The sequence below is a fragment of the Xiphias gladius genome, chromosome 15 (genome assembly GCF_016859285.1).
Source record: "Xiphias gladius isolate SHS-SW01 ecotype Sanya breed wild chromosome 15, ASM1685928v1, whole genome shotgun sequence".
In the NCBI taxonomy this organism is placed as follows: domain Eukaryota; kingdom Metazoa; phylum Chordata; class Actinopteri; order Istiophoriformes; family Xiphiidae; genus Xiphias; species Xiphias gladius.
This window is the reverse complement of record NC_053414.1, coordinates 1319303-1343066: the sequence shown is the minus strand read 5'-3', so window position 1 is coordinate 1343066 and position 23764 is coordinate 1319303. Positions and strand designations below refer to the sequence as shown.

Sequence of the window (23764 nt, the reverse complement as noted above, 5' to 3'; positions counted from 1 at the left end):
CAGTAAATACAGTGTGTGTGTACAGTCGGCTTTGGAGAGATTTGAGTCTGAGGCATCTGAAGAGAAGGAAAAGTCACACTGTCACTCTTAAAATACACCTGAAACATGAAACTAATCTTACACATGCACTACGATCAAATCGGCTAGAAACTGCTGCTTCAGTACCCATCAAATATGCATGAAACCTCTCATGCGTCCATTTCTAGAAATATTCAGCACTCTGCATCGTCAGAGTCCAGAGACAAGCTGCTTCCAGGCCTTCGTCATGTTCTCTTACATATGCAACCTGTTTGTTTGTAAATTACTGATGAGGAAAGATGTAGCTACATCCGAGTCCTGCACTGATCCAGGTAGACGAGTAAAAGAGTGTTCACGCGCAGTGAAAAACGGCCAAGAGAGGAGGCCAAACTGGACCCGTGCAGGACTACAATGTAGATCCAGAATATGCTGATAAAGCTGGAGGTACTCGGTTTTATCCAGCAGGAGGAGAAGGAAACGTTTACAGTCTCCTGCGCATTAGCTGAGTGCTGACGTGTCTGTTTTTGTGCTTCATTGTCAGAAGTAATGACCAGTCAGTCAGAACTGAAATTTGAGATGAACCATCTCTTGGCTCTTCAGATTGATTTTATTTTCTTGTGCTTCTGTTTCTGGCTGGTGGTGTGATGAGCTGCTTGGCCAACAGAGGGCAGTGGTAGCTGCTCTCCAGAGGATGAACCCTTCAGATTTTACTGACCACTGACCTGTGTGTGTTTTCCTTCTCTGTAGACCCCTTCCTACAGCCCACCTGGGGTCAGCATGCTGAGTTACTATGGTAGCACTGGCCCTGTTCACACCTGGCAGTGCCATGCGTCTCCACACGCGTCTCCAGTGACCACCTGCCATCGGATCTCGCCTCCCGCTCTATGCGCAAATAAACACGTAGCTCGTTTCTGTTTGCAGAGACCCTAAATGTTGTTTTTAACCAGCGGGAGGCAGCGGTGCACATCCTGTGCCTAGTCTGCCAGAAGTTAAAAGAAGAAGAAGAAGAGGAGCTCAAAACGATACAGACTGTCTATTCCTGACAAGCCAAATAGCCCACGATGTTTGATGATGTCTGTGTGCTTTTCACAATGTTCAGACGTCGTGGACAAAGCCAGTTTACGCGTTTTCGACGACTTGCATTTGTTTGTGACTGACTACGTTCCTCTGCTTACACAGAGGACGTCAGGGGAGTCGGCGGTCCTTCAATGCGGCCCCGGACGCATTAGCGTTCACACTGGTAAAAGAATGTGGTCCGAGCGATCGGATTTCAACGCATCCTCCTCGGCTGCATTCACACCTGTACTCAGAGCTGTCCGCCTGTGATCGGATCAGCCGGGACGCGTGTTAATGCCAGGTCTGAACAGGGCCTCTGTTAGGCAGAATAATAAAGTCTATTTACAGCAAGGAGTTCGTTAACTGAGGCTGGCCTCATTAGTTTATTCCCGGTGGTCGGCAGCAGGTTACTCACTGACCGACTGACTCCACCCACTGTCACCTGTGTGACCGCGGCATGTGGGCGGGGCTTGTGCCGGTGGGCGGTGGCCTGACACTCGTCTACGGGCTGTCAGTCAGAGAGGATGTGAACAAAGGACATGGGGAAGACGCCTTTCCTCTCCGGCTGTCCTTCAATGTGCCCGATCTGAAAATATTACAGATATTATATCAGATTCTATCCCACAGATATTAGAAAATTGATGTGTGTAATTTTAATCATTTTATTAATGATAATAATTCCTTCATTAGCACCTTTCACCCACAAAATGCAGCTCAAAGCATTAACAACAGTTAAATTCAAAAAAAAATTTTACAAGAGGAAGAAAAGGAAAAAAATAAATGAAATCTAAAAATAACCATAACAGTTACTATAATCACTTCCACCATCATCATCCAAATGATTTTAAGAAAGAACAAAATCACTCACTTTTGTAGTTTCACAATGATTTTTTATAGTAAAACCTCTCTGAACATTGTTCTGACTGTCCAGCTACCGGAATCCAGAGGAGAAAGGATGTGAGTTGATAAAAATGTTGATTCACTCATCTGAGTCTCCTTTAGCTAAAACCATGTGCTCAGAGCTATGAGTTTAACGAGCAGCAGTGAGTCCCAGCTTTCGCCTATCAGGCTACATACAGACTGCTCTACCTTGCTGGTAGGGGTTATTGGGGCTAGAGAAATCTTAAAGGAATACCTGCAGACACTACTCAGGGCTGAAAAAGGCACCCCGAACTTTGTTGACCAAAGCACAGAGCTCTTTGTAGTAAAGAAACAAATACAACATTATCTAGCAGAAAGTATCAGGTATCTATGAAACTACAAATGATTTGAAGTGGGTTAGTGCATTAACAAAATGGAGTTTAACACAGCACATGTCCTGTCTACAGAGTATACACTCACCACAAACTACAGCCTCCAAAATGATCACACAGGTGAATCAACACCTCTGAAACAATTTCAACACAAACTGAACATTAGAAGGAGGATTTTCACAGGACTGTTGATGAGACTGACTTAGTTTTATCTCAGTGGTCCTAAGAAACGGACAAGTCAGAGTATATACAGTATATATAGACTGTATGTACTTTTTGCCTTCACTTTGCCTGTGGGTCCTTTGCATTACCAGTGAAGCTGAGTACATCCGGCAGTAGCAGTGACAGTGATGAAGCTGATGATGAAGCAGAGTGGTACCTACCCACCACTCCTGGTCCTCCTCTCCAGTGACGATGATGGTTTCTCCCTCAGCGAAGGTCAGTTCATCGTCGTTGTCTGCCTGACAGTCGTAGATGGTTTTCACCCGCCGGATTTTACACTTTAACTGGAACAAGGGACAAAACAAAGAAATAAATTCTCCATTTTTATTCTGTCTGTAAACTGGGATCCTGTGAAAACGTTATTATCTGACAATAAAGTACCACAGAGTTGATTTTCCTCGGCAGAGGGACGGGCATCTCCATGGCTCCGGACGGTGACTCATTATTGTCTTCACCTGGGGATCCAGGTGACCCCTCCCCATGCTGGACAGAAGACTGGATCTCTGCTGCATCTGCCACCATCTTGGATCCCTGTGTCCCTTTAGCAACAGGGGCAGGGCCAAGCCTGTTGCTGAGGGTTGGTTTGGGGGGGAGGTCTGTGATCTGGGGTTTGGGGGGTAGGTCTTTGAGGACGGGTTTCGGGGGGAGGTCGGACAGGTTGGGCTTCTCAGTCAATGGGGTTCTCTGGGCGGACTCCACTGGGGTGGGGGGGGGTTTAGGGGAGGCATCGATGAAGGGAGGGGACTTCTGGGGGTCAGGCTGGGAGGAGGGGGAGGAAGAGGAAGAGGAGGAGGAGAAAGGTTTGTGGAGGAGGTCTGGAGTCTGGCTGGGTTTGTCCAGAGATGGAAGGTGGACGGTGTCAATCTTTCTCAGAGCCACTGAGACAAAAAAAGACAAAAATCATCAGTGTGGAGGATGGTGGTGAGGATCTGTGCATTTTTTATTCTTATGCCAACAGGATGTCACAAGTTCAATTTCATAGACTCACACCACTGTTTCCACTGCAGGAACTTACCAACCTGGAACCTGGAGCTTCCCAGAGCCTGAAGTTTTAAGAACCTGCAAGGCTTTGGTACACTTTGTTTCTGCCTTGTTTCCACTGCAAACCTCTACAAACCTGGACATTTTGGGTTTATGTCATTAAAATGGCAACAACCTGTTGAACTACCCTGAGAAATCTACTCTGATGTCCCTGGAACCCCCTCAAAGACTACTGGTCCCTACATCCCCCATAGAGACAGCTGGATAACCCTTTCAGGCCTGAAACCCTCTTCAAAAGCCTCTGGAAGTTTCTATGACTTCATGTCACAAAACTGTACTAATTTCTTATAAAGTTAGCAGAGGAAGTCACAATACAACAGGAACCTCTGTAATAAACAGCTGAAAATAGTCGTCTCACCTTTCTGAGGTAGTTTGGGCAGAACTCTAGGTCCCAGTGTGGATTTGGTGTTACTGGAGGTCGTACTGGAGAAGGTCAGGAGAGGTCAAAGGTCATTTTTACCACCAACAGGTTCTTTTAACTATCTTTTTTTTTTAACTACCCGATTTGCTCAGTGTTTCTGAACAGCAGTGTCTTTATTGAGTAAAAGTACCTCTGCTGCTGCTGGATTCCCTCAAACTTGTTGGCAGGTGACATCCTATGTCCAGGTGGGGGGATCATCTCGCTTCCTGTGTGAAAACAATTGGCCTTTCTCAGTCTGCGTTCTTGTGTGTACTTGTGTTCTTGCGGACTTGAGAAATCAGTACAGTCACAATCGTTCATTATTCTAATTCAGAGTCCAGCCGAGTCCAGATCAAATATCCGATGTGTTCTAGCCCCGTCTGTGTTAATAGGACATTAATAAGTTTTGATATTTTTTCAGGCGAGAAAGTTACCGTTAAGATTTTCTAATACATACATGTTTTGTTGGGCAGTTTAAAGAAAGTGCTGCCTCTGTGGACTCTGAGAGGTTCTTACAAAATGAACAGAGGCAGAACTGTCCATATTAAATTTCGTTTGATTTTTTAATATACATTACAGATACATCAAGTGTATCTTTTAAAACACTCACTGTCAATTCCATTTTTTCCAAGAGAGAGTCTGTCTGTGGAGCTTCGAGTTAAGATTATAATGTCAAAGGTCAGTCAGGTACAGGTGTGTTGAAGTGTAATCACCAGTGCCGAGCTGAACTGCTGATATCAGCAAGAACGCTGTTGTTCTAATTGCATACAGTCCTACCATCCTCGGGAGTCTGGATTCCTGAGATGAACTTGCCAAAACTGAACTTACGGGAGTCTGAACTTGGTGTACCATGTATTGAGAAAGGCCTAAAAAGTTGTCCCCCAGGGGTCAAAGGTCAAATGTTAGATGGGTTGTGGATTGTGTGGTTTTATCAAGTCACTGCAGTCTTACCTTTACCTGCCGGTCCCTGCAGGACGGGGCTGGGGGGGTCAGACAGGGTGCGCTTGTGCCCAGGTGGAGGGGGAGGCGGTCTCTTCTTCAAGGTGGAGCTTCCTCCTCCTGAAGCCCCGCACCCTCCTCCTCCACTGGTCTGGGAGGTTAGGGGGAGGGAGGTGGGTGGGCCGGCAGCAGGGCCTGATGGAAGAACCAAGATGATTTGATGCATCTAACACATATAGTTCATCACAGTAATTACAATTTGTCCTTGATTAAAAGTGAGAACAAACTACTAATTAAAGGTTCACTGTGGAATCATGGAATGTTTTCAAAGACCCTAAGACCTCTGCAGCAAATGCTTTAGCCACATTTTCATGCTTTAGTCCATAGCATATGCTCAAGGAATCCTAGCACACCCACAAAAACTAGAACCCACAGAAACTCTTATAAACTTCCAAAACCAAAGACAACCTATCCAGGCCCTCAGGAACCTCTCAAGAAAAGCAGGTACCTGCTCTAGTAACAATGAAACCCCTAAAGGACTTGCCAAAAATCCCTGAGTAGTGCCAGACTCCCTGAGATTTACGAAGGGACCACTTAAACTTCCCTACGGACCCATGAAACTGGCTCAGAGACCTCTGGAACTACCCTGAGAATCCTCCTCTAAGTTCCCCTCAAACCCCTCAAAGACTCCTGGTCCTGAAAGCCCTTTTACAGATCTCTGGATAACCCTTTCAGGCCCTCTGAAACACTCTTCAAAACCTCTACCAGTCAACACAGCCTAAGACAAAAAGAAACAAAACCTTCTCCTGGTACCCTTCTAATGTCTAAAAAAACCTGGGACCTTCTGGTAAGGTCCCTGAAACCCCCCAGTAGGATTACAGGAACTTCCTCCAGGGCCATTTACACCTCCTGATGTCCACCTGGAACCTCCTTAAGTAGCTCAAAATTTCTGGGCTACCTTAATAAGTCCCTGACAAACCCTCAGGACCTTCAGGACTACTTTCATAACATTTGGAACCCTTTCAAGAGCTACTGGACAACCCACAAAGGCATCTGAAACCCCCTCAAGGCATTCTGAACCACCTTAAAATACTTTTTTATGCTTCAGAATGTTATACACTATCTTCCTTATAGACTGCCTTTGAAAACCTATAGAACCACCTCAAGACCTTCAAGAAATGCTGGACCACAGTCCTCTGGCAGCCCCTCAAGGCCTTACGGACAACTTTCAAAAAACCTCTGGAACCTCCTTAACGCCTTCTGAACTACCCTCAAAACCTTTTTAGACCCCCTCAAGACCCTCTGCACCACCTGCAGAAACCTATGGAATCCTTTCAAGGTCTTCTGAACAACCTTCAAGAACTTTTGGAACCCTTCAAAACCTTCAGAAGCCTCTGTATTTGTGAAAAGGACTCCTGGCACCTCCTACTGACTTAAGAACCACTGGTGTACATCACAGGGCCTCGTACCTTTCCCCTGTCTCCTGGCAGCCAGGGAAGGTCCTGAGGTGTCAGGTCCAGGGGAAGGAGGTGTGTCAGAGGAGGTGCTGTAGATGGGGTTGGCAAATGCTCCGTAGGAGAGACGCTGCTTGTCCCTGTGAGGAGGAATGAAGGAGGCTGACAGAGAGAGTTTCTCCTGAGAGGAAACACTGGAGGATGGACAGAAACTCTGAGGACGGAGAGAACGCTCCTTCTTCACTGGACTGGGCTGCAGAGGAGAAGGGGGAAGTCATTAACACTGTCAAACAAAAACCAGCTGGTCTGTGGTTTGCTCGGTGGTACCTTCTCGTCCAGTTCGTCATCACTCTCGTCCAGTTCATCCAGTCTGAGGTTCCAGTCGTATTCCACATGAACATGAGGGTTAAACCTGCCGGACACGGCCTCCACCAACTGGGAGACAGAGAAAGAGTGTTCTCACCTACAGAGACAGTGTTACTGTTTTGGAAAACTGCCGATTAGTTTCCATTGCTATCAGACCTGTAGTTTCACCGTTAAGCTGCTGTGACTTCAGGATGATCAACTACTGAAGGTCCTTCTGATGGTACAACTTTTCGAAAGTAGTGGTTTTACTTTAATTTCACTCAGATACACTTCTTGGAGATTAAGAAGTAATCGTTCCTAACTGCAGCACAAAGTGTTCTGGACAAGATACTACCCTGGTTTCACAGTTATGCATGCAGCTTTCTGCATAATAACTTGTACTTTAGTTTAGAGTCAGTCCACAGACCCAACTGATGGCCAGAAGAATCCTACAGTCTGGGTCAGTGATCATTGTCACTCTGGTTTACTATGAAAAAGCTCTTGAATGGGAGACTTTACAGAGGGAATAAATAGTCTGGAATCAGTGATAGCATGAGTCACTGATCCCTTTTTTTAGTGTTTAAAAATCGAATAATAGGATGTGGATCTAGTTATGGTTCCAGTCCTGGTCCTTACCGGTTCTTCACACTGGGAGTTCTTTAGTCTGCGGGCAATGTCCAGCGCTGTCTCTCCGCTCTGATTGGCTGAGAACACACAGGACTCAGGCAGCATGTAATAACATCATGACTCAGAACAGCGGAGATTTTCAAACTTTGAGTTGTTGGAGAATGCATTTTCTCTTTTCTGATGGAGCTAGGTTAAACCTGTACTGGACCTGTCCTGGACCTGTCCTGGATCTATCTCTGTACCAGCCTAAGCTTATATCTATCTTCTCTTCAGACGTTAGAAAACAATAGGGTTTAGATAAATGTCGGACTCTTTAGTAACTGAAGTGACATTTGATCAAGCAGTATTCAGAGCCTTGCCCGACCTAGCACAGCGTGTTGTTCTTACTGATGTGGATGTCAGGTTTTCCTCTCAGCAGCAGCTTCACACACTGTGGTTTATTGTACAGACAGCAGCAGTGCAGAGCTGTGTTTCCTCCGTCTGTCTGTCCGTCCAGGTGACCACTGCAGGCAGGAGGACACACACATCAACACAGAAACACACAGTTAAACATCTACACACAGACACACACATTAACATATATATATATATATATATATATATATATATATGGAGAGAACTTAGACTCAAAATGGTTATTACATGCTGTACAAATGAAAACTTAGATTAGATGTGTACCAATCCGAACACAAATACTGAGCAATTTGAACACATGTAAAACAGTTTAACAAATGCACACATCACAGCCTGAATAAATATGAATATTTAACCCACAGATTTTTAACTTAAACTTTACAGATCTGATCATTTTCATTTTCAAAAAGCTTCCTATGTAAACAAATGTCTAAAAATATTTATTTAAAGACTGCTAAATGTGTGTGCATGGTTCGCCTGATATGCACAGGTCTGGTTATGTTTGCGTGTGGAGTTTTCAGACATGTTTCACAGTCTCCAGCTCCACACATATCCACAAATAAATGCTGTGTTTAAGTGCTGCAGGTTTCGATGTGTGCATTTGTAAAACATTCATTCATGTGAGTCTAATTTCTCTCCTGCTACCAGGCTGATACCACAAACCATCATCTTGGATCATGTGTCTGGTGTATCAACCGGGTGCAACTCAAACAGTGTTAGGTACCTGTTCTGGACCAGGAAGTCGACCAGGTGGAGGGAGGCGTGATCAGCTGTGCGAACACAGTAATGTAACGTAGTCTCTCCTGCCTCCTGAACAAAAACAAACATTGAAAACAAGTTACACATTAAAACAAGTTACTGAACAGTACAAACCTCTCAATGAGCTCAGACTCCCCCAAAGCTGCAGGATCCAAAGGAACCCTGGTATACACACTAACCCCTCAAATCCCCGCAAGGAACCTCTCAGGGAAAACAGGTGCTTCCTCTAGAGCCACAGAAACCTAAAGGACCTGTAGAACCAGAAACCCCTATATGAATGTGGCATTCTCCTTTGGACCAATACTTTCTATACGGACCTGGGAAACTGATTCAAAGAACTCTTGAACTACCCTACAGCCTCCTTTAAACATCCCTAAAACGCCCTCAAAGATTTCTGGAAACTCATAAGTGATGCCTGGAACCCTTTCAAAAATCTGTAGCAAGTCCTCAAGGAGCACTGGTATACCAGCACAGGCACAGAAAACTGCATCAAGGATCCCTGCAGTCTCCTCAAACCCAGAATCAAGGGGTGGGGGGAGCTCCTTAAGAGCCACTAACACATCCTAATGAACATCTAGAAACTCCTCAAGTAGCCCTGAATTTTCCCCTGTAACCAAACTTCCTTAAGGACTTGAAAAATGGTCTGAGAGACCTCTGGAACTACCGCAGGCCATCCTGAAATATCTTCAAAAACCTCTGATAATAAAGATCCTTAAGATTCCAGCTGAATGATACCTGGAGCTTTTCAAAAATACATAGTACATTCTCAAGGTACAACAGAAAGACACCATCAATAGTCCCTGCAACATTGCTGTAGTGCTGTCAAGGACATTGAGAACCTCCTCAAGAGCCACAGACACCTGCTAATGGATACCTAGAACTTCCTCAAGTAGACCTGAAATTTTGCCTAGGATTCTTAAAAATACATCAGGAAAAATCGGCTCTCTAGAATCCGTTCAAGGCCTCCTAAAACACATTTAAAACCCTCTGGACACACAACAAACAATCAGGACTGAAAACCTCCTCCTATGATTGAAAGGTGTTAAGTCCAACTGACCGTGCCAGGTTCAGGAAGAGGCTGCAGCAGCTCCACCCCCTCAGCGTACAGCTGGATGATTGATAGCAGGTCTCGGGATCGCACAGCTTCATACAGCTCATCCAGCTTGCTGGTTGCCGTGGAGACGGTGCGCCTGACGAACTTGCGGTCAATGTACTTAGCGTTAATGAACTCCTTCCTCGCCGTCCTGCGAGAAAGGAGTTTAACGATACAACGTTAAAGCGCTAATTCATACGTATGTAGTATGTACAAAAATATACAGACACTCACATATCGCTGGAGGCTGTCGGCTTCAGAGACGGAGACGTTAGGCTGGCCTCCATGATCTCATTAAAACTACAGTTCCCAACATTCCTAGCAAGCTGACAGGAGGGAAGGAATAAGAGAAAATGTAAAGAAAGAGAAGTGACAAGCAGACAGGAAACAGACAGACATCAGACAGGTGAGGTACCAGCAGCTCGGAGGTTCCAAGTTTGTCCAGTTCAAGACTCTGGATCCTGGACACGTGGACTCCCATCTCTCTGTGGATCCCTGAACACTCGATGCAGGTCAGAACACCCAGGTTTGTGGAGAGCCAGCGAGGATCTAAACACACAGATACAGAATCCAAAACAGTCCACCACATGATGACACCATCATCACGTAGTGATGCAGGTAACAGCAGGGACTTCCTGTCAGGCAAAATTCAAACCCACATGATAAACAATAAACCGGCTTCTTTTCACCGGCCAAATCTCAACCCTCAGATGTCAGAGCGTCCTTAAATGTACCAGCAGACATAATGCCTTCCCTAGCTCCTTACCCCCATCCTAACCTAAACCTGATTCTAACCCGAACCCTGCAAACAGAACCCTCAAATTGATCACTGAAGAAGTGAGGACGGGCCAACATGTCCTGACAATGCAGAAACGTCCCCATCACAAAGTTTTAAAATGAAAAATTGGTCCTCACAAAGATATCAGTACCTGCAGCTCCACAGTCGCAGCAGGTGTCGTTGCCTGGCGAACGCAACACCTCGTCGATGATGCTCTTGGTGAGCTCCTCCTCTTCTTCCACACCTGAACTCTGACCTCCGCCCTGGAACGCTAAGTTCAGGGCCTCCTCCTTACTGTTCGTCAGCACAGACACCCAGCTGTAACAAACACGCACAGGTGAAATATTAATCAATCACATTTTATTAGTGCAGCACCTTTCATACAGGTCAGGTTTCATTCATAGTGAAAGACAGCAAGGTTTCTGCCTGCTTGCTCAGGGTAGGTCCTTTTATTTTGTGGCCAGTTTCTCTCTCTGAGCCTTGAACCTATAAATCATATTTCAGATTTTTCTGGTTGAGCTGTAAAAGGTTTTACATTAAGCTGAGTTTCATCAGAATAGCGTGTCTCCTGAAGACACCACCAATGGTTAACATATATATAGATTAAAAAGTAGAAGCCCTAAAATCAATCCTTGGGGAACCCCACAGTTTTTAGAGAAATGATACAAATAACTCTGCCAGAGAAATCAGAGACAAACCACTTTAAACCAGTTTGAACCAGTTTAAACCATTTCTAAAAAGGCTATGTAATCTTTACATCTATTTAGAAAGATTTTTGTTCACACTGATGCCAATGACATTTTGAATGTTTTCACTCAGGAACGTCACAGAAAATAAAAGCAGAGACTCTGAATTGAAAAACCTCATATATTTTTGAGCTGGATGGATATCTGAGGATGACGCACAGATTTAAAATGATGTGACGGGTGTTTCACCTGACAAACTCCTGTTCGTCTTCAGCCTGGAAGTGATATGTCCGATTATCTGCACGGCAAACACCAGAAGAAGAAGAAGAAGGGGAGGACAAACATGGAAAAGATGAAGAACAACAAGAGGAAGTAAACAGGCCAAAACTCTGCCTGCACACATTTAGAAATGGAAGTTTGTCCAGAGAGAGTTTACAGGATGATTTTTACACTGTAAAAAGTCCCAAACAAAACAGATCTGACTCACCACTCTTTAACAAACACCTTTAAGGACACTGATAACACATATCTATGTTAAAAATAAACGTTGGGTGATACACCCATTATTTTAACTCTCAGTGTCTGTATCAGATTTAGTCAGACTCTAACAGACTTACGGGAGATGAGGTCAAAGCATTTCTTGTCCTCTGTGCTGGGTTTCACCTGACAGGTGAGCAAGTTCAGTCTGACTGGCTGTCTGTTGGACTGAGAGACAGACACAGACAGAAAGAGAGAGAGACAGAGACACAGTCAGACAGACAGACAGAGAGAGAGACAGTACAATCAGTGCCTCCCACTGACATCAAGGGCTGAAGTTAAAGGACCATGCTGTGCTGCTTGTGTTTTGTACTTTTTGTGTTTAAATCACTGCCTTTAAACGCTCTCTTTGCTCTGCTTTTTTAAAATCCTGATATGGATATTGTGTCTGAAAGGACTTTCCTTGGTTTTCCTGGTGTTTTGACATTCTTTGTCCCGGGTAGCCATGGCAACCCCACCCCACTCGCTCACAAGTTCTCCTGCAACCTGAGGGAAACGCTCAACAGGCCTGTTTTTATTTAATATAGCCCATTTAGGCTGTTTATCGCCTCCTGACTGGATATTTTTTCCTTGAAAAGGACAGACTTCTCACCTGGACTTTTATTCATCACATAATGTATGACATCTGTTATCAGATTGATCTGATCTTTCAAGGTTTGTGTGGTTCTACATATGTCCCCTATAGCCTATTCTAATCTACAGTGTATTATAGTATATTATATTAACACCAGTGTACAGTGTATATTCAGCACACAGTATAGCTTTGAGTTTTTCTTTTTCAATTTCTATTTAAACTTATTTAAAAGATATAGGAAGGACCTCTGTAATGCCAGAGCAGCCTATTACTCATCTCTAGTAGAGGAAAACAAAAACAACCCTCGGTTTCTTTTCAGCACTGTAGCCAGGCTGACAGAGAGTCATAGCTTCATTGATCCATGTATTCCTATAGCTCTCAGTAGTGACGATTTCATGAGCTTCTTTAATGATAAAATTCTAATAGAGACAAAATTCACCACCTCCTGCCCTCAACCGGCACGGATTTATCTTCAAACACAGGCACATTAGAAACAGCTGTGCAACCTGATGTAAACTTAGACAGTTTCTCTCCCATCAACCTACACCAACTAACGTCAACAATCTCTTCATCTACACCATCAACCTGTCTCTTAGACCCCGTCCCAACTAGGCTGACTAAGGACGTTTTACCCTTAGTCAGCACCTCTTCACTAGATATAATCAATCTATCTTTATGAACAGGCTATGTACCACAGTCCTTTAAAACAGCTGTAATTAAACCTCTACTTAAAAAGCCTACTCTTGATCCAGATGTCTTAGCCAACTATAGACCCATGGCTCACCTTCCCTGTCTCTCTAAGATCCTTGAGAAAGCTGTCGCCAACCAGTTGTGTGACTTTTTACATGATAATAGTTTATTTGAGGATTTTCAGTCAGGATTTAGAGTGCATCATAGCACAGAGACAGCAGAGTCCGGTCTAGACCTGCTTTATATGAAAAGTGCCCTCAGATAACCTCTGTTATAATCCAGCACTATATAAATAAAAAATTGAACTTTATTAATTTTTTTTAAGTTTTTACTGTATTTAGTCTATTTAGTTATTGTACAGAATTTAGCCTTTAACACTGTAGTTTCCCTTTGTGATTAATAAGGTACTCTATCTTGTCCAGACATAAATACCATTACTCCTAGTAAATAGTAATTAACAGTTAGCAGGAATGTTTTAGCCCATTCTCAATGACCACTACCCAATCACATCTTAGCAGCCAACTAAAACAAAGGAGCATCACTGAACGCACCATGGAAAGTCATAATACAACTGAAAAAAACATAAATTTGACTAAATACTGAGTGTGATGGATCATCTCTGCAGGTTCATTTTCATAGAAATGAACAGAAAACAATTGTTACCTTCTGCCTGAATGGAGGAAACCAGTCTACAAACTGATAAATTAACTGGATCATTTATGATTTAAACAGGATTTATATTTAACAGACTGAAACATGAAAAAAACAGCCATAAGGACTTTTATGGAATATTAGTTTTCAGTCCGATAAACACTGAACAGAAACATCAGAGCTGATTTCCTGTTATCTGACACCAGAACAGCTGATTAATATTTAATCATGTGACTCAGCATAAGAAAACTAAAAGCTGAAATCAGACTCCATTAAAACCAGTGGTCCCACTCAGCTGACAGAGTGTTTCCTGGGTTCAGTTTAACTCCACGGCTCTGATTCATCCTCTGAAACCACTGAAACTACATTACAACACACCAGACTTTTAAAATTCAGTAAACAAAGATTCAAAGTTTCATTCTGTTACAGAGCTTCTATTGTGAAATCGTTTCAACTTGTTTGTTTGAAAATATCACAAAGGCAACTAGATAACTTGACGATGTAGAAATTATTTATTATCTTAATAGCATTAATATGCCTGCTCTCCAGTTTCAAAGTTCCTTATTGATCTTGGGAAAAGCAGCTGATAAAACAATTAAAACAAAACAAAACTGGTCAGCATCAGTTCAGGACAACAAGATCTGATTAAAGCAGTTTGATCAAACTTAAAGTAAAATAAAAAGATTTCAGATTAATCCGATAGATGTTCTTTGACATCGAGTCATCATAACTGGAATTGAGTGGAAAATGTACAGATTAATCTTCTGCATAATAATGGAAGGAGTTGTTGGGTTTATCAATGAGAGCCTAAAGCCCAAAGCCCAAAGCATCATGTGGATAAAACAGTAGAGGACCCTGGGTTGAGCCCTGTGGAACTCCATAGAGACACTTCTGTTGGAAAAATGAGAATGGATATGAAATGAAGAAGCAGCTCAAAACTGTGTTGGTGGCCTTGGAAGTCCTAACAGCTTGAAGGATTTGGTCCACACACAGACTTGCTCTTTTCATAGACTTCTTCCTTAATCAGCATTTTGCTGAATCAAAGCCCAACATTTCAGCTTACGCCTTCACCAGGGGCCAAACAAGCATACTGGGTTGAAAACTACTTGACATATATTTTCAATTATCGTACAAGGCATCCTGTAGAAAAATTGCATCATCCAATAATCAGCCCATCATGTCATCTTAGCTTTACACATTGTGGTCCCATCTTGTGGTTAAATCAAAGCAAATAAAACTGACCCAGTTGTTGTCTATTTTCCAACATTCTGTATGAAATCAAACGGATCAAAGTTAAACTCAGGTTGTAAGAAAGCACCTCATGTCTAGCTCTACATTCAGTCCATGTGGAAATAGTGTGTTTAATTTACATATCCAAAACCAATTTCAAAAGCATTACATCCAAATTGCAACCTCACTTATAGCAATTCACTTTCTTACTTTCTTAATACCTTGAAAGTGTAGACTAGAAAATGTGAGGCTGTGTTCCAGGAAATGTTTTATTACAGGGGATGTTAAATACTGCCTCTTAATAATGCTTTTGATTTCTGAAATATGAATTTTCAATTGTTGTGTCATCTTCTCCACATATTTTAAACCACATGAACATTCTAGCATGTTAACAACTTGACTGGTGGCAAAATAATGTCCCTTTACATTAAGCAAATATAAAAATAAAAAACATATCATGAGCAGACTTTTAAAAAAAAACAAAACAATCTTACCTCTTCTAAGGCTTTCAATCACATCATCTAATCTTCCTGAGATGGAGTTACCCAATTGTCATGGGATGGTAGGTTTTAAAATATACCCTGCCTTTTGGAGTGCTTTACAGACTTTTGTTTATGTTGGCTTAGACGTAGAGTTTCAAAGACAACTGGGCAAACTCTGTCTTTTGATGAAGAACATGTGATACAATCGAAAGCTCAAAACAAGCTGCTAAATGGACCTTGAAGTACGACTGAGATTGATGAGCTGCTTCCAATGTCAATGATAAACCTTGAATCTTAACTTTTAAGAAGAGGAAAGTTCTTACACTGATTAAAAAAAAAAAAAAAGCAAAATTCAAACATGTGCAATCCCATGACAACTTGGCAAAACCCACCTGCTGATGTAGTTCACTTGATATGATTGAAAGTTCCAGAAAAGCTACCAAATGGACCATGAGTTGAGATTGTTTAGTCAAATTATGCTTTTGATTGGTTTAATTCTATATTTGTAATGTCAGTCTCTCTGTGGAGTTCCACAGGGATCCGTCCTGGGTCCTCTGCTATTTCTCTCTCTCATTATTCATCAACACAACAGAATATCACTATTTCCAGTATCAGTGTTCATATCTACATGTTCCAGTAAACTCCAGTAATTATCACTGACTGGTTTATTACATGTTACGTGATGAATATTAAAGATCTTCATATGTGGCTCCAGAATTTCATCACACTAGTGAGATCAAACCATTAAAACCCGCACTGATGCTGACTGCTGCAGTGCAGGATGGGAGATGTAGTTCTTACTGTTGCATGAGAGATGGTGAGGACGCCGCTCTTCACTGAACATTTCCTCCGTTGCCAGACCTTCCTCAGCCTGATGGAGAGAAAAACAACTCACTGAATCCAATCAGAAGTTTTTCATACTTGTTAACACCTGTACAGGTGAATGAAACAGTGTCGCACCCGTCACTCTTCTTCAGCAGGTATCCTTTCTTCTCACTGCCAAACTCCTTGTTTCCCTGTAGCTGATGCATACTGTACCCACTCTGTTTACTCTGGGAATCCTGATACATGCATATATAGTACATACAGTACATACACACAACACACCAACACAGAAAACGTGTTAATATTCAGATTTTCTCAGGTTTTTACACATTTAGCTCTGAAAGGGCAGAAAAAGAATAAAATGCAGCTACTCGACCGAGGCAATGTGGGATTTTTTGTTCATATGAACGTCACAGAAGAAGAAACTGATGAATCGCTTCTGGCCACATAGTCCTTGTGCATTAGAAATATTCTGCTATTGCCACAGCCCTATAATATAGGTATAAATTATAAATAGATGGCCGGGTTTTTGTGTCCATAGATGGACTCTTCTTGTCACACATGCTGTTCAGACTGGACATACACACACATATAAAACACACTCAGTGGTTTTGACAGCATGCCAAAAAGCTTCATGCAGCTGAAGATGATGTGAAATTAATTAAGAGATACAGACTTACTCTCCTGGACTTGAGTCACAGAACACAGGAGAAAGAGAGAGAGAGGTCAAAGGTCACTAAAGGCGTAAGACAGGTATAGATGAAACCAGGTTGAAGGTACACAAGCCTCCATCACTGTGGTGCCACCGCGCTCTTAAACCTGTGCAACACTGTGAAGTATGTAAAGGATTTTTCACTTTTTTTAACCACTTTTGCCACAAAAAGTGAACAGAGAACCTGTTGAACCCGTTACATGTTGAAAGACGGTTCGAGGTCTGTTCACCTGCAAAATAACCAAAACCACATGACTGCAAAATCTACAGTCCTCAGCTACATGACATTAATTCCTCTTCCAGAAATCTCCATCTAATCCTCACTTGTACCCTGCTAAAGGGCAAAGCGCCGACCGGGGCAACCAAGGATGGAGCAATCTGCCTACGCGGGGCCGATGGTGACCCTCCACCCACTCCACCTGTGTTAGCTTGGTCCTTTCAGTCCTCTCTGAGGTTCCCACTGTTATAGCATCATGTGATTTTATTGAACAATTTACTTTATTTTTTCTGATGACAGTGAAAAAATGATGGCGCGTGATGATCGAAATCAGACGTTAATCCCGGCTGCAGCGCTTTCACATCCAGACTGTTCGTTTGCGTCATCATTCATTTCAGACGAGTGTTTGGAGACTGAATAATTTGAATAATTTCCACAGTCAAACCCACGATCAACACAAACATCTTTGTCTCACTGTCACTGGAAATGTGCTCAGTTGCACTCTAACGCTGCAGTGATGGCCCACTGGACCACGCCCCCCGCGTGCTCGACCACATCCATCTAAATAACCCCCCCCCAGGTGTTGTACCTCCCTCTGGTCCAGCTGCAAGGAGTTCTTGATGAGATCTCTGAGAGCCGTCAGCTGTTTCTTCTCCTCATCCTGACTCTGTTTGATCTGCGAAGACAGCAGAGGTCGCAAGGTCAGCTCACCTGTCGGCTCACCTGACCAGCAGGGCGCGCTGTGCTGTTTAGTTATGACAGAATATATGAGGGTCTTACATTGTACAGGTCAGCCGCCAGTTTCTCAATGTACTGCTTCAGTTTGTCGGCTGTTTTCAAACCGTCCTGAAAAAAGCTGGAAACAGGAAGACGAAGCAGGAAGTTCAGTGACTTTTCAAAATAAAACTCAGACAGGAAAGAGTCAGTGAGGTGAGCTCTTACTTGCACTGAGCATGGTAATACTTGATGAGGTTCTGCAGCAGGTCAACTCCCTTCTTGGTTTTAATCTCATTGACTTTGATCAGATACTGTTGGGCACAGAGACACAGAGCTGTCAATCAAACCACCTCATTAAAGGGACAGTTCACCTAATATCAAGTTTTACTACCTCACACATCTGCAGCTGAAACAGCCTCCTCTCTTTCTCCATCTCTTCAGCGATTTCAGCTCCGGTGATTTCAGTCCGGATCATCCCATGTTGTTTGGCGTGTTCTCTCTTCTCCTTCTCGATCTTTGTGCTGAAAAACACAAACAGATGATTAAATTCAACCTGTACATCCACACCTTGTCTTCATGTCCTCAGGTAACTTAATAAAAACCATTCAGCCACAACACTGTAACCAGTTACCAGTTATAATGTTTGGCCTGAACGGTGTGTACATACAGTATGTATATGTACTGTGTTTAATCTAATCTAATCAGGTCTGAGATAAACTACATGGCAGTAAAGTACTGAAAAGAAAAAGAGCTAAATTATTTTATGGTGACGCCATCATTAGTGCAAAACAAAAATCTAAGACTGAAGATTGAATGAAATCAGTAATTACAGAAACAAAAATTGAATGTAATTTAATGTGTTAGAAACAGACAGATGTACAAGAAGTAAAGAACATTGCTGTTATCTGAGAGCTCGGCTGGCGTCCCTCAAGGCTCCATTCTAGGTCCTCTCTTATTTACCGTTTATATTCACGTTTTAATTCACTGTAACGGTCTGTTAGTGTTAAATGGTTTACTGTGTCAGCGTATTCATCAGTGGTGACCCCTGCACGGGGCTTACCAGTGAAAATATGTAAATATATCTGGTGCAATATATGTATATACGATCCGATGATCCTGTTAAGTAAACAATAAAATAGCAAATCAAAGGAAAAGCTGGGCAAGTTTTTAAGCGAAACATCAGAGCTTTAGAAATAGAGGCGTGCTTCTCTCTGCAGGCGAGATAGATAAAGGTCTCTGACACAGTTTGAAAGTTTAAGGTTTCTATCAAAGATCACAAACTGACTCACAACTTGGTCTCATAGTCCTTCCAAGCTTTATCAAAAGGTTTCTTCAGATCCTGAAACAGAAGAAAAACAAAGTGCGAGTCCTCTTAAATAAAGGCTGAACTTCACCGAACAAAACGAAGTTTAGCATTTTAAATCTTTAACATGTTTAACTGACTGCAGAGGGAAAATAAATAACAAATATATAAGAAAATTTGAACAAAAGCTTTAGAAACTGAAAATATAAATAATAAAAAGTCAAACAATCAGAGCCTGTCTGAGAGTGAAAACTGCATGAACTGAAACCAATTTAAAAAAAAAAACAAAAGAAATCAAGTAACTAAAGCCACATAAGAAAATAAAATCACAAAAATACCAAACAGACTCTCACCCCTTTAACTCCTTTCAGATCTCCTTTTAACAAAGAATCCAGAGTGAAGACGACATTATGGCTCAAACTCTGCAGCTGAAGAACAGAGAGTATTATTTTCCTTTTACCTTCTTAACAGCTGATTGCCTCTGTATTGATTGATGATTGATTGACAGCTGACTGACCAGATTCTTGAGCAGAGCAGCAAGTTCTTTAATGAGGCAGGAGAACTTAACGAAGGCGGTTCCTAGTTCAGAGTTGTTTCCTCCCAGTCTCTCCAGAGCCTGACTGAAGCTCTCCTGGTTCCCGGCATGCTCTGCTCCACCACCACCACATCAACATCAACATCAACATAATCGTCAACACCAACAACATCATCATCATCGGCATCAACCACCACCATCAGTCTGGAATTCTGGAATCTGGATTCGAAAATACTCGTACAACAAACTGGTTTTTAAAGATACAGGAGCTGATAAGGGCTGCAGCTGATCAATATTGTATTCATCAATTAGTCTCTTGGTTATTTTCTGAATAACTGGATCAACTGCTTGGTCATTCTCAAAGTCTTTGGTTTGGTAGCAAAAAATGCCCGTCGCTGTTTCCCAGAGCCTCAGAGTGACGTCTTCAAATATTTAGTTTTTGTCTAAAAAACAGTGTAAACCTGAAAGTTATTGTGTTTACGTGAGACAAACAAAAGGAAAATCCTCAAAATTCAGAGGCTAGAAACACTAAACCTTTCCTCTCATTGATAATCATTTGACTATCAAAATAGTCATTTTCTGTTGACTAATTGATTCATCGGCTAATAGTTTCAGCTGTAGACCTGATCAGAGTTTAAACAGAACCAGAACCTGATCTGTACCTTGTCCTGAGCTATAGATGGATTTCACCGACTTCTTCACCTTCTGCAGAGACGAGCGGTCCTGATCCAGAGCCTGAAGACAGACAGAGACACGGACTGGTTCTGGTTCATCAGACAGTCCTCACCCATCTCTTTGCTTTCAGTACAACGTCACTAAAGTCACACATTAACTCGTCCATTCTTGTGGGACTGATGCTTAGATGAGAGTGTTATTGCTGTATTTCACTGCCAACACATTCTGACAATCATAGAAAACCAACTGAAATGACGGAGAGTTTGTGAGGAGATGAACATGTGACATTGTTTTTGTGTCAGAAAAATAATGAGCGGAAAACGTTCATCATCTGAAGAAGGAGACCTTCCGGGATCAGTTCACACGGTTAGTGCTCGTGGCAGTTTTAGGAATATTAACGTCTGTCAGGCTCTGTGGTCAACACTTTACTGATCGGCTTGAGGTGTGTTTACAGTTTGAGGGGTGCAAGCTGATTTGGGAGGAGACTGAGGACTTTGGATGGAAAAGAGATCATGTCATTGCGCTTATTATTCGCTTATGTTCTTGAGGACGTTTTGGTCAGATGTCTTTTTTAGGGTTGAGGCTTGGTTTGAAGTTTCAGATTAGAATCAGGTTTAGTTTAGGGGTTGGGGGCCCGGGAATGCATAATGTGAGGGTCCTCACAACTACAGAATGGCCAACGTGTGTGTGTGTGGGGGGGGGGGCTTCCAACTCAGAAAACTCAAACAGATGCGACACACTTCCCGAGCCAACGGTTTCCTGTTTCCACGGCAACCTGGCCGGAGGATGTAGGTCGTCAAGGCGACCATGTGGTGTGACTCCAACCACCTTCACCATCATCATCATTATCATCATCATCATATCTATTTGCAATCTGAGACAGTTACAGCTGCAGTCAGTGAATGCAGCACATGGAGTCCACATGCTCTCATGGTGTGTTCAGGTCGAGCTGTATTTAACGTAAAAATGAGCCACTGGCTGCAAACAAACTGATTTCCTTTTTTTCCTGCTATGACACAACACTCCTTTAAAATCTCCGTAATTATCCCTTAATTTCCCCTGAAAACACACAAACACCCGAATCTAAGTGGGAAATGTTTGACAAATCCGTGAAGGGTGAGTTGAAGGTTTTACTAAGGTGAAGGGATTCTGGTTCACGTCAGGGCTCTGAAATATTCTCAGCTGCTAATTAATCAGGTTTTAATTGACTCTTATTCACTACTCAGATATTGAACAGCTTTACCAGGACAAATGAACGGAAACACTCGTGGACTGGGACGGATGAAGGGAATTTAAAGGGTAAAAATGTAATAGAATTTACAAAATAACATCCCGTGTACTTTATTTTTGTCATTACATGATATTAATTTTAAAAAGTCTGCAAATCCAAGGATTTACTCCACACCTTGGGCTAAATCATAGATGATCATCAGGGTTATTTATGGGATTATTTTATCGATAAGTGCTAAAACATCTCCAGATTCAATAAAAAGTATCCACGAAGTTTCAAAAATGCTTCAATTTCAACCGAAAAATTCAGGAGTTCAGTTAATTTTAAGGTTTTTTAAAATCCTGTAAAAGTCCATAAACCACACAGGTAAAGGACCCATCATCATTACAGGAAGCCCCGAATTTTTACTGCACCGTAAAAGAACCTGGATTTTTCAACTAAGGTGTCATTTCAGAGGTTTTGAGGTTCATTGAGAGCTAAATGTAATGGTTCATAATATTTAAGGTATTTTAAGGTTTAAATGAAGGGATGGTTTTCAAGTTATTTGGTCAATTTTAAGGGTTTTTTTAACCCTGGAAACGTCCTGAAACCTGTAGATAATCATCCAAAATACCTCAACATGTTACAATCCACTCATTTATCCAACAATTCACACTTAAGACCGGATGCAACCCTCCTCACCACAGTGACATTATTATCAAAGGATAAAATGATGGGATGTAAAGTTAAGTCGGTTTCTTAAAGCTCAATGAACCCGTCCGGCCTGACCTCTGACCTCTGACCTCTGGCCAAACACTAAAAACATTACCTATGTTCACAAAGACACAGCCGGGCTCCAGTTAGAGAAGAATTCAGGTCTGTCTGATATCGACACTTGACATCAACCCTTTGAAGCAGGCTCTGACACACCTGCAGACAGGTGAAGGAATTCACTGACTGATATAGAGCAGGCGCGCCGCGGGCAGCAGCGCTCTGATGCAGCTGCTGGAGCCTGCAAGGTGACGTGCTCTCCCACGGACGAGCCCTCCAACCAAACTCCATTCACAAATATCGCACTTTTAAGGCTTCTTGCCAACCCCAAACAGAACCACAGAGCCAAAGCATTACTCAAAGGTCTCCGTTGCCCGTGTGGGCCGACGTTCAGTTCGGGGTACACGTCACCCATCAGGCAGCGCGCACTTCAGGGAACTGTCAACTTTCATCAGCAGCTCCCTCGTTTTCCCCGCAGTCTCACTCTGCCGAAACACGCCGCGGAGGGCGGCAGAGAGCAGCGGCAACCGATTACATTCAGAATTTCATTGAGAAAAACAACGTTTAAGCGAGAGTCGATTTGGATTTACATGTAAACCTGAATTTTCACCGTGACTGTCGGCGCCGATGAACCATTAACTTATCAGAAACCTGAAGGGGGTTTGGTCTGGTCACCGGGGAGAGGCCGAGGGGCAGAGAGGGAGGGTCCTGCGCCCTGACAGCCGGACGGACAGCCTACCTCCTCCAGGATGCTGGCGGTGTTCCTGCAGCTCTGCAGCCGGGTGGTGAAGCTGGACGTGGTAGGGGAGTTGTAGTCCTCGGTGGTCTCCGACAGGAACTCACACACTGAGATCTGGTCCGGCATCATTCACGCCACAAACCGCCCGAAAAATAGCAAGAAACGGGGAAAAAACCAGGGCGGGACGAGGGACCCGCAGTCCGTCCAGGGACCAGCTGCCGTGAGTCTGCAGATGTTTGACAGCGGCCGGTCTCAGATCAGATCAGATGTCCTCTGAGCGTCTCATCAGCCTGTCTCCTCCTGATGATTCATCCCCCCCCACCTGCCGTCAAGTCACACACCGAGCAGCACGTGACCCCGGGATTCTTTCAAAATAAAAGCCGAAAACAGGGCGCTCTGAAATCCCGTCTGCGGGGATGAAGGAAACAGTCAGTTCACCTCGATACAACACTACACGTATTCATACAAGTTCAACTGACCAAATAAAATCCATAAAATGTTCCAAAATATCTCCGCTGTTTTTCATTAGTTGCTGTTTCCTCCAGGCTGCAAAGGCCACTTTATGTTTTTCCTTTAAAGTTGTGTTTTACTGTCTGTGGTATCAAGCTGCGTGTATATATACATATATGTACGCATTCACGCAGGTCTACACATCATAGACCAAGATCTGCATCTTCGGCAGAGTAACGACGACTGGGGTGTTTACGGATCGGACAAGATCCTCCGATGACCTCGATCACAGTGAGACGGTGGGAAATCCGGCTGTGTGAAGGTTAAATGTGGATTCAAGGTTCTGCCTTAGACCCTTTCT

The 23764-nt window shown here is 43.0% G+C and overlaps 1 protein-coding gene across 2 annotated transcripts; it reads right to left on the bottom strand.

Moving 5' to 3' along the window:
• Positions 1 to 1550: 1550 nt before the first annotated feature.
• On the bottom strand, positions 1551 to 23298 carry asap1a (ArfGAP with SH3 domain, ankyrin repeat and PH domain 1a). Of its 2 annotated transcripts, XM_040145440.1 has the most exons (28): positions 22954 to 23298; positions 20221 to 20293; positions 19541 to 19671; positions 19377 to 19451; positions 19010 to 19059; positions 18112 to 18241; positions 17946 to 18031; positions 17784 to 17859; positions 17593 to 17679; positions 16210 to 16310; positions 16051 to 16120; positions 11703 to 11790; positions 11335 to 11383; positions 10551 to 10717; positions 10037 to 10170; positions 9856 to 9947; positions 9586 to 9772; positions 8494 to 8579; positions 7743 to 7858; positions 7365 to 7432; positions 6711 to 6818; positions 6399 to 6636; positions 4942 to 5124; positions 4142 to 4217; positions 3949 to 4013; positions 2931 to 3427; positions 2711 to 2833; positions 1551 to 1660 (listed from the first exon to the last, which is right to left on the bottom strand). In XM_040145440.1, the coding sequence occupies exons 1-28, from the start codon at positions 23080 to 23082 to the stop codon at positions 1586 to 1588; spliced, it is 3360 nt and encodes a 1119-aa protein (XP_040001374.1). In that variant the 5' UTR covers positions 23083 to 23298; the 3' UTR covers positions 1551 to 1585. The 2 variants fall into 2 exon arrangements, with proteins under 2 accessions (XP_040001374.1, XP_040001373.1); XM_040145439.1 differs by lacking the exon at positions 1551 to 1660 and having other exon boundaries at positions 2390 to 2833.
• Between the last annotated feature and the right edge of the window lie 466 nt (positions 23299 to 23764).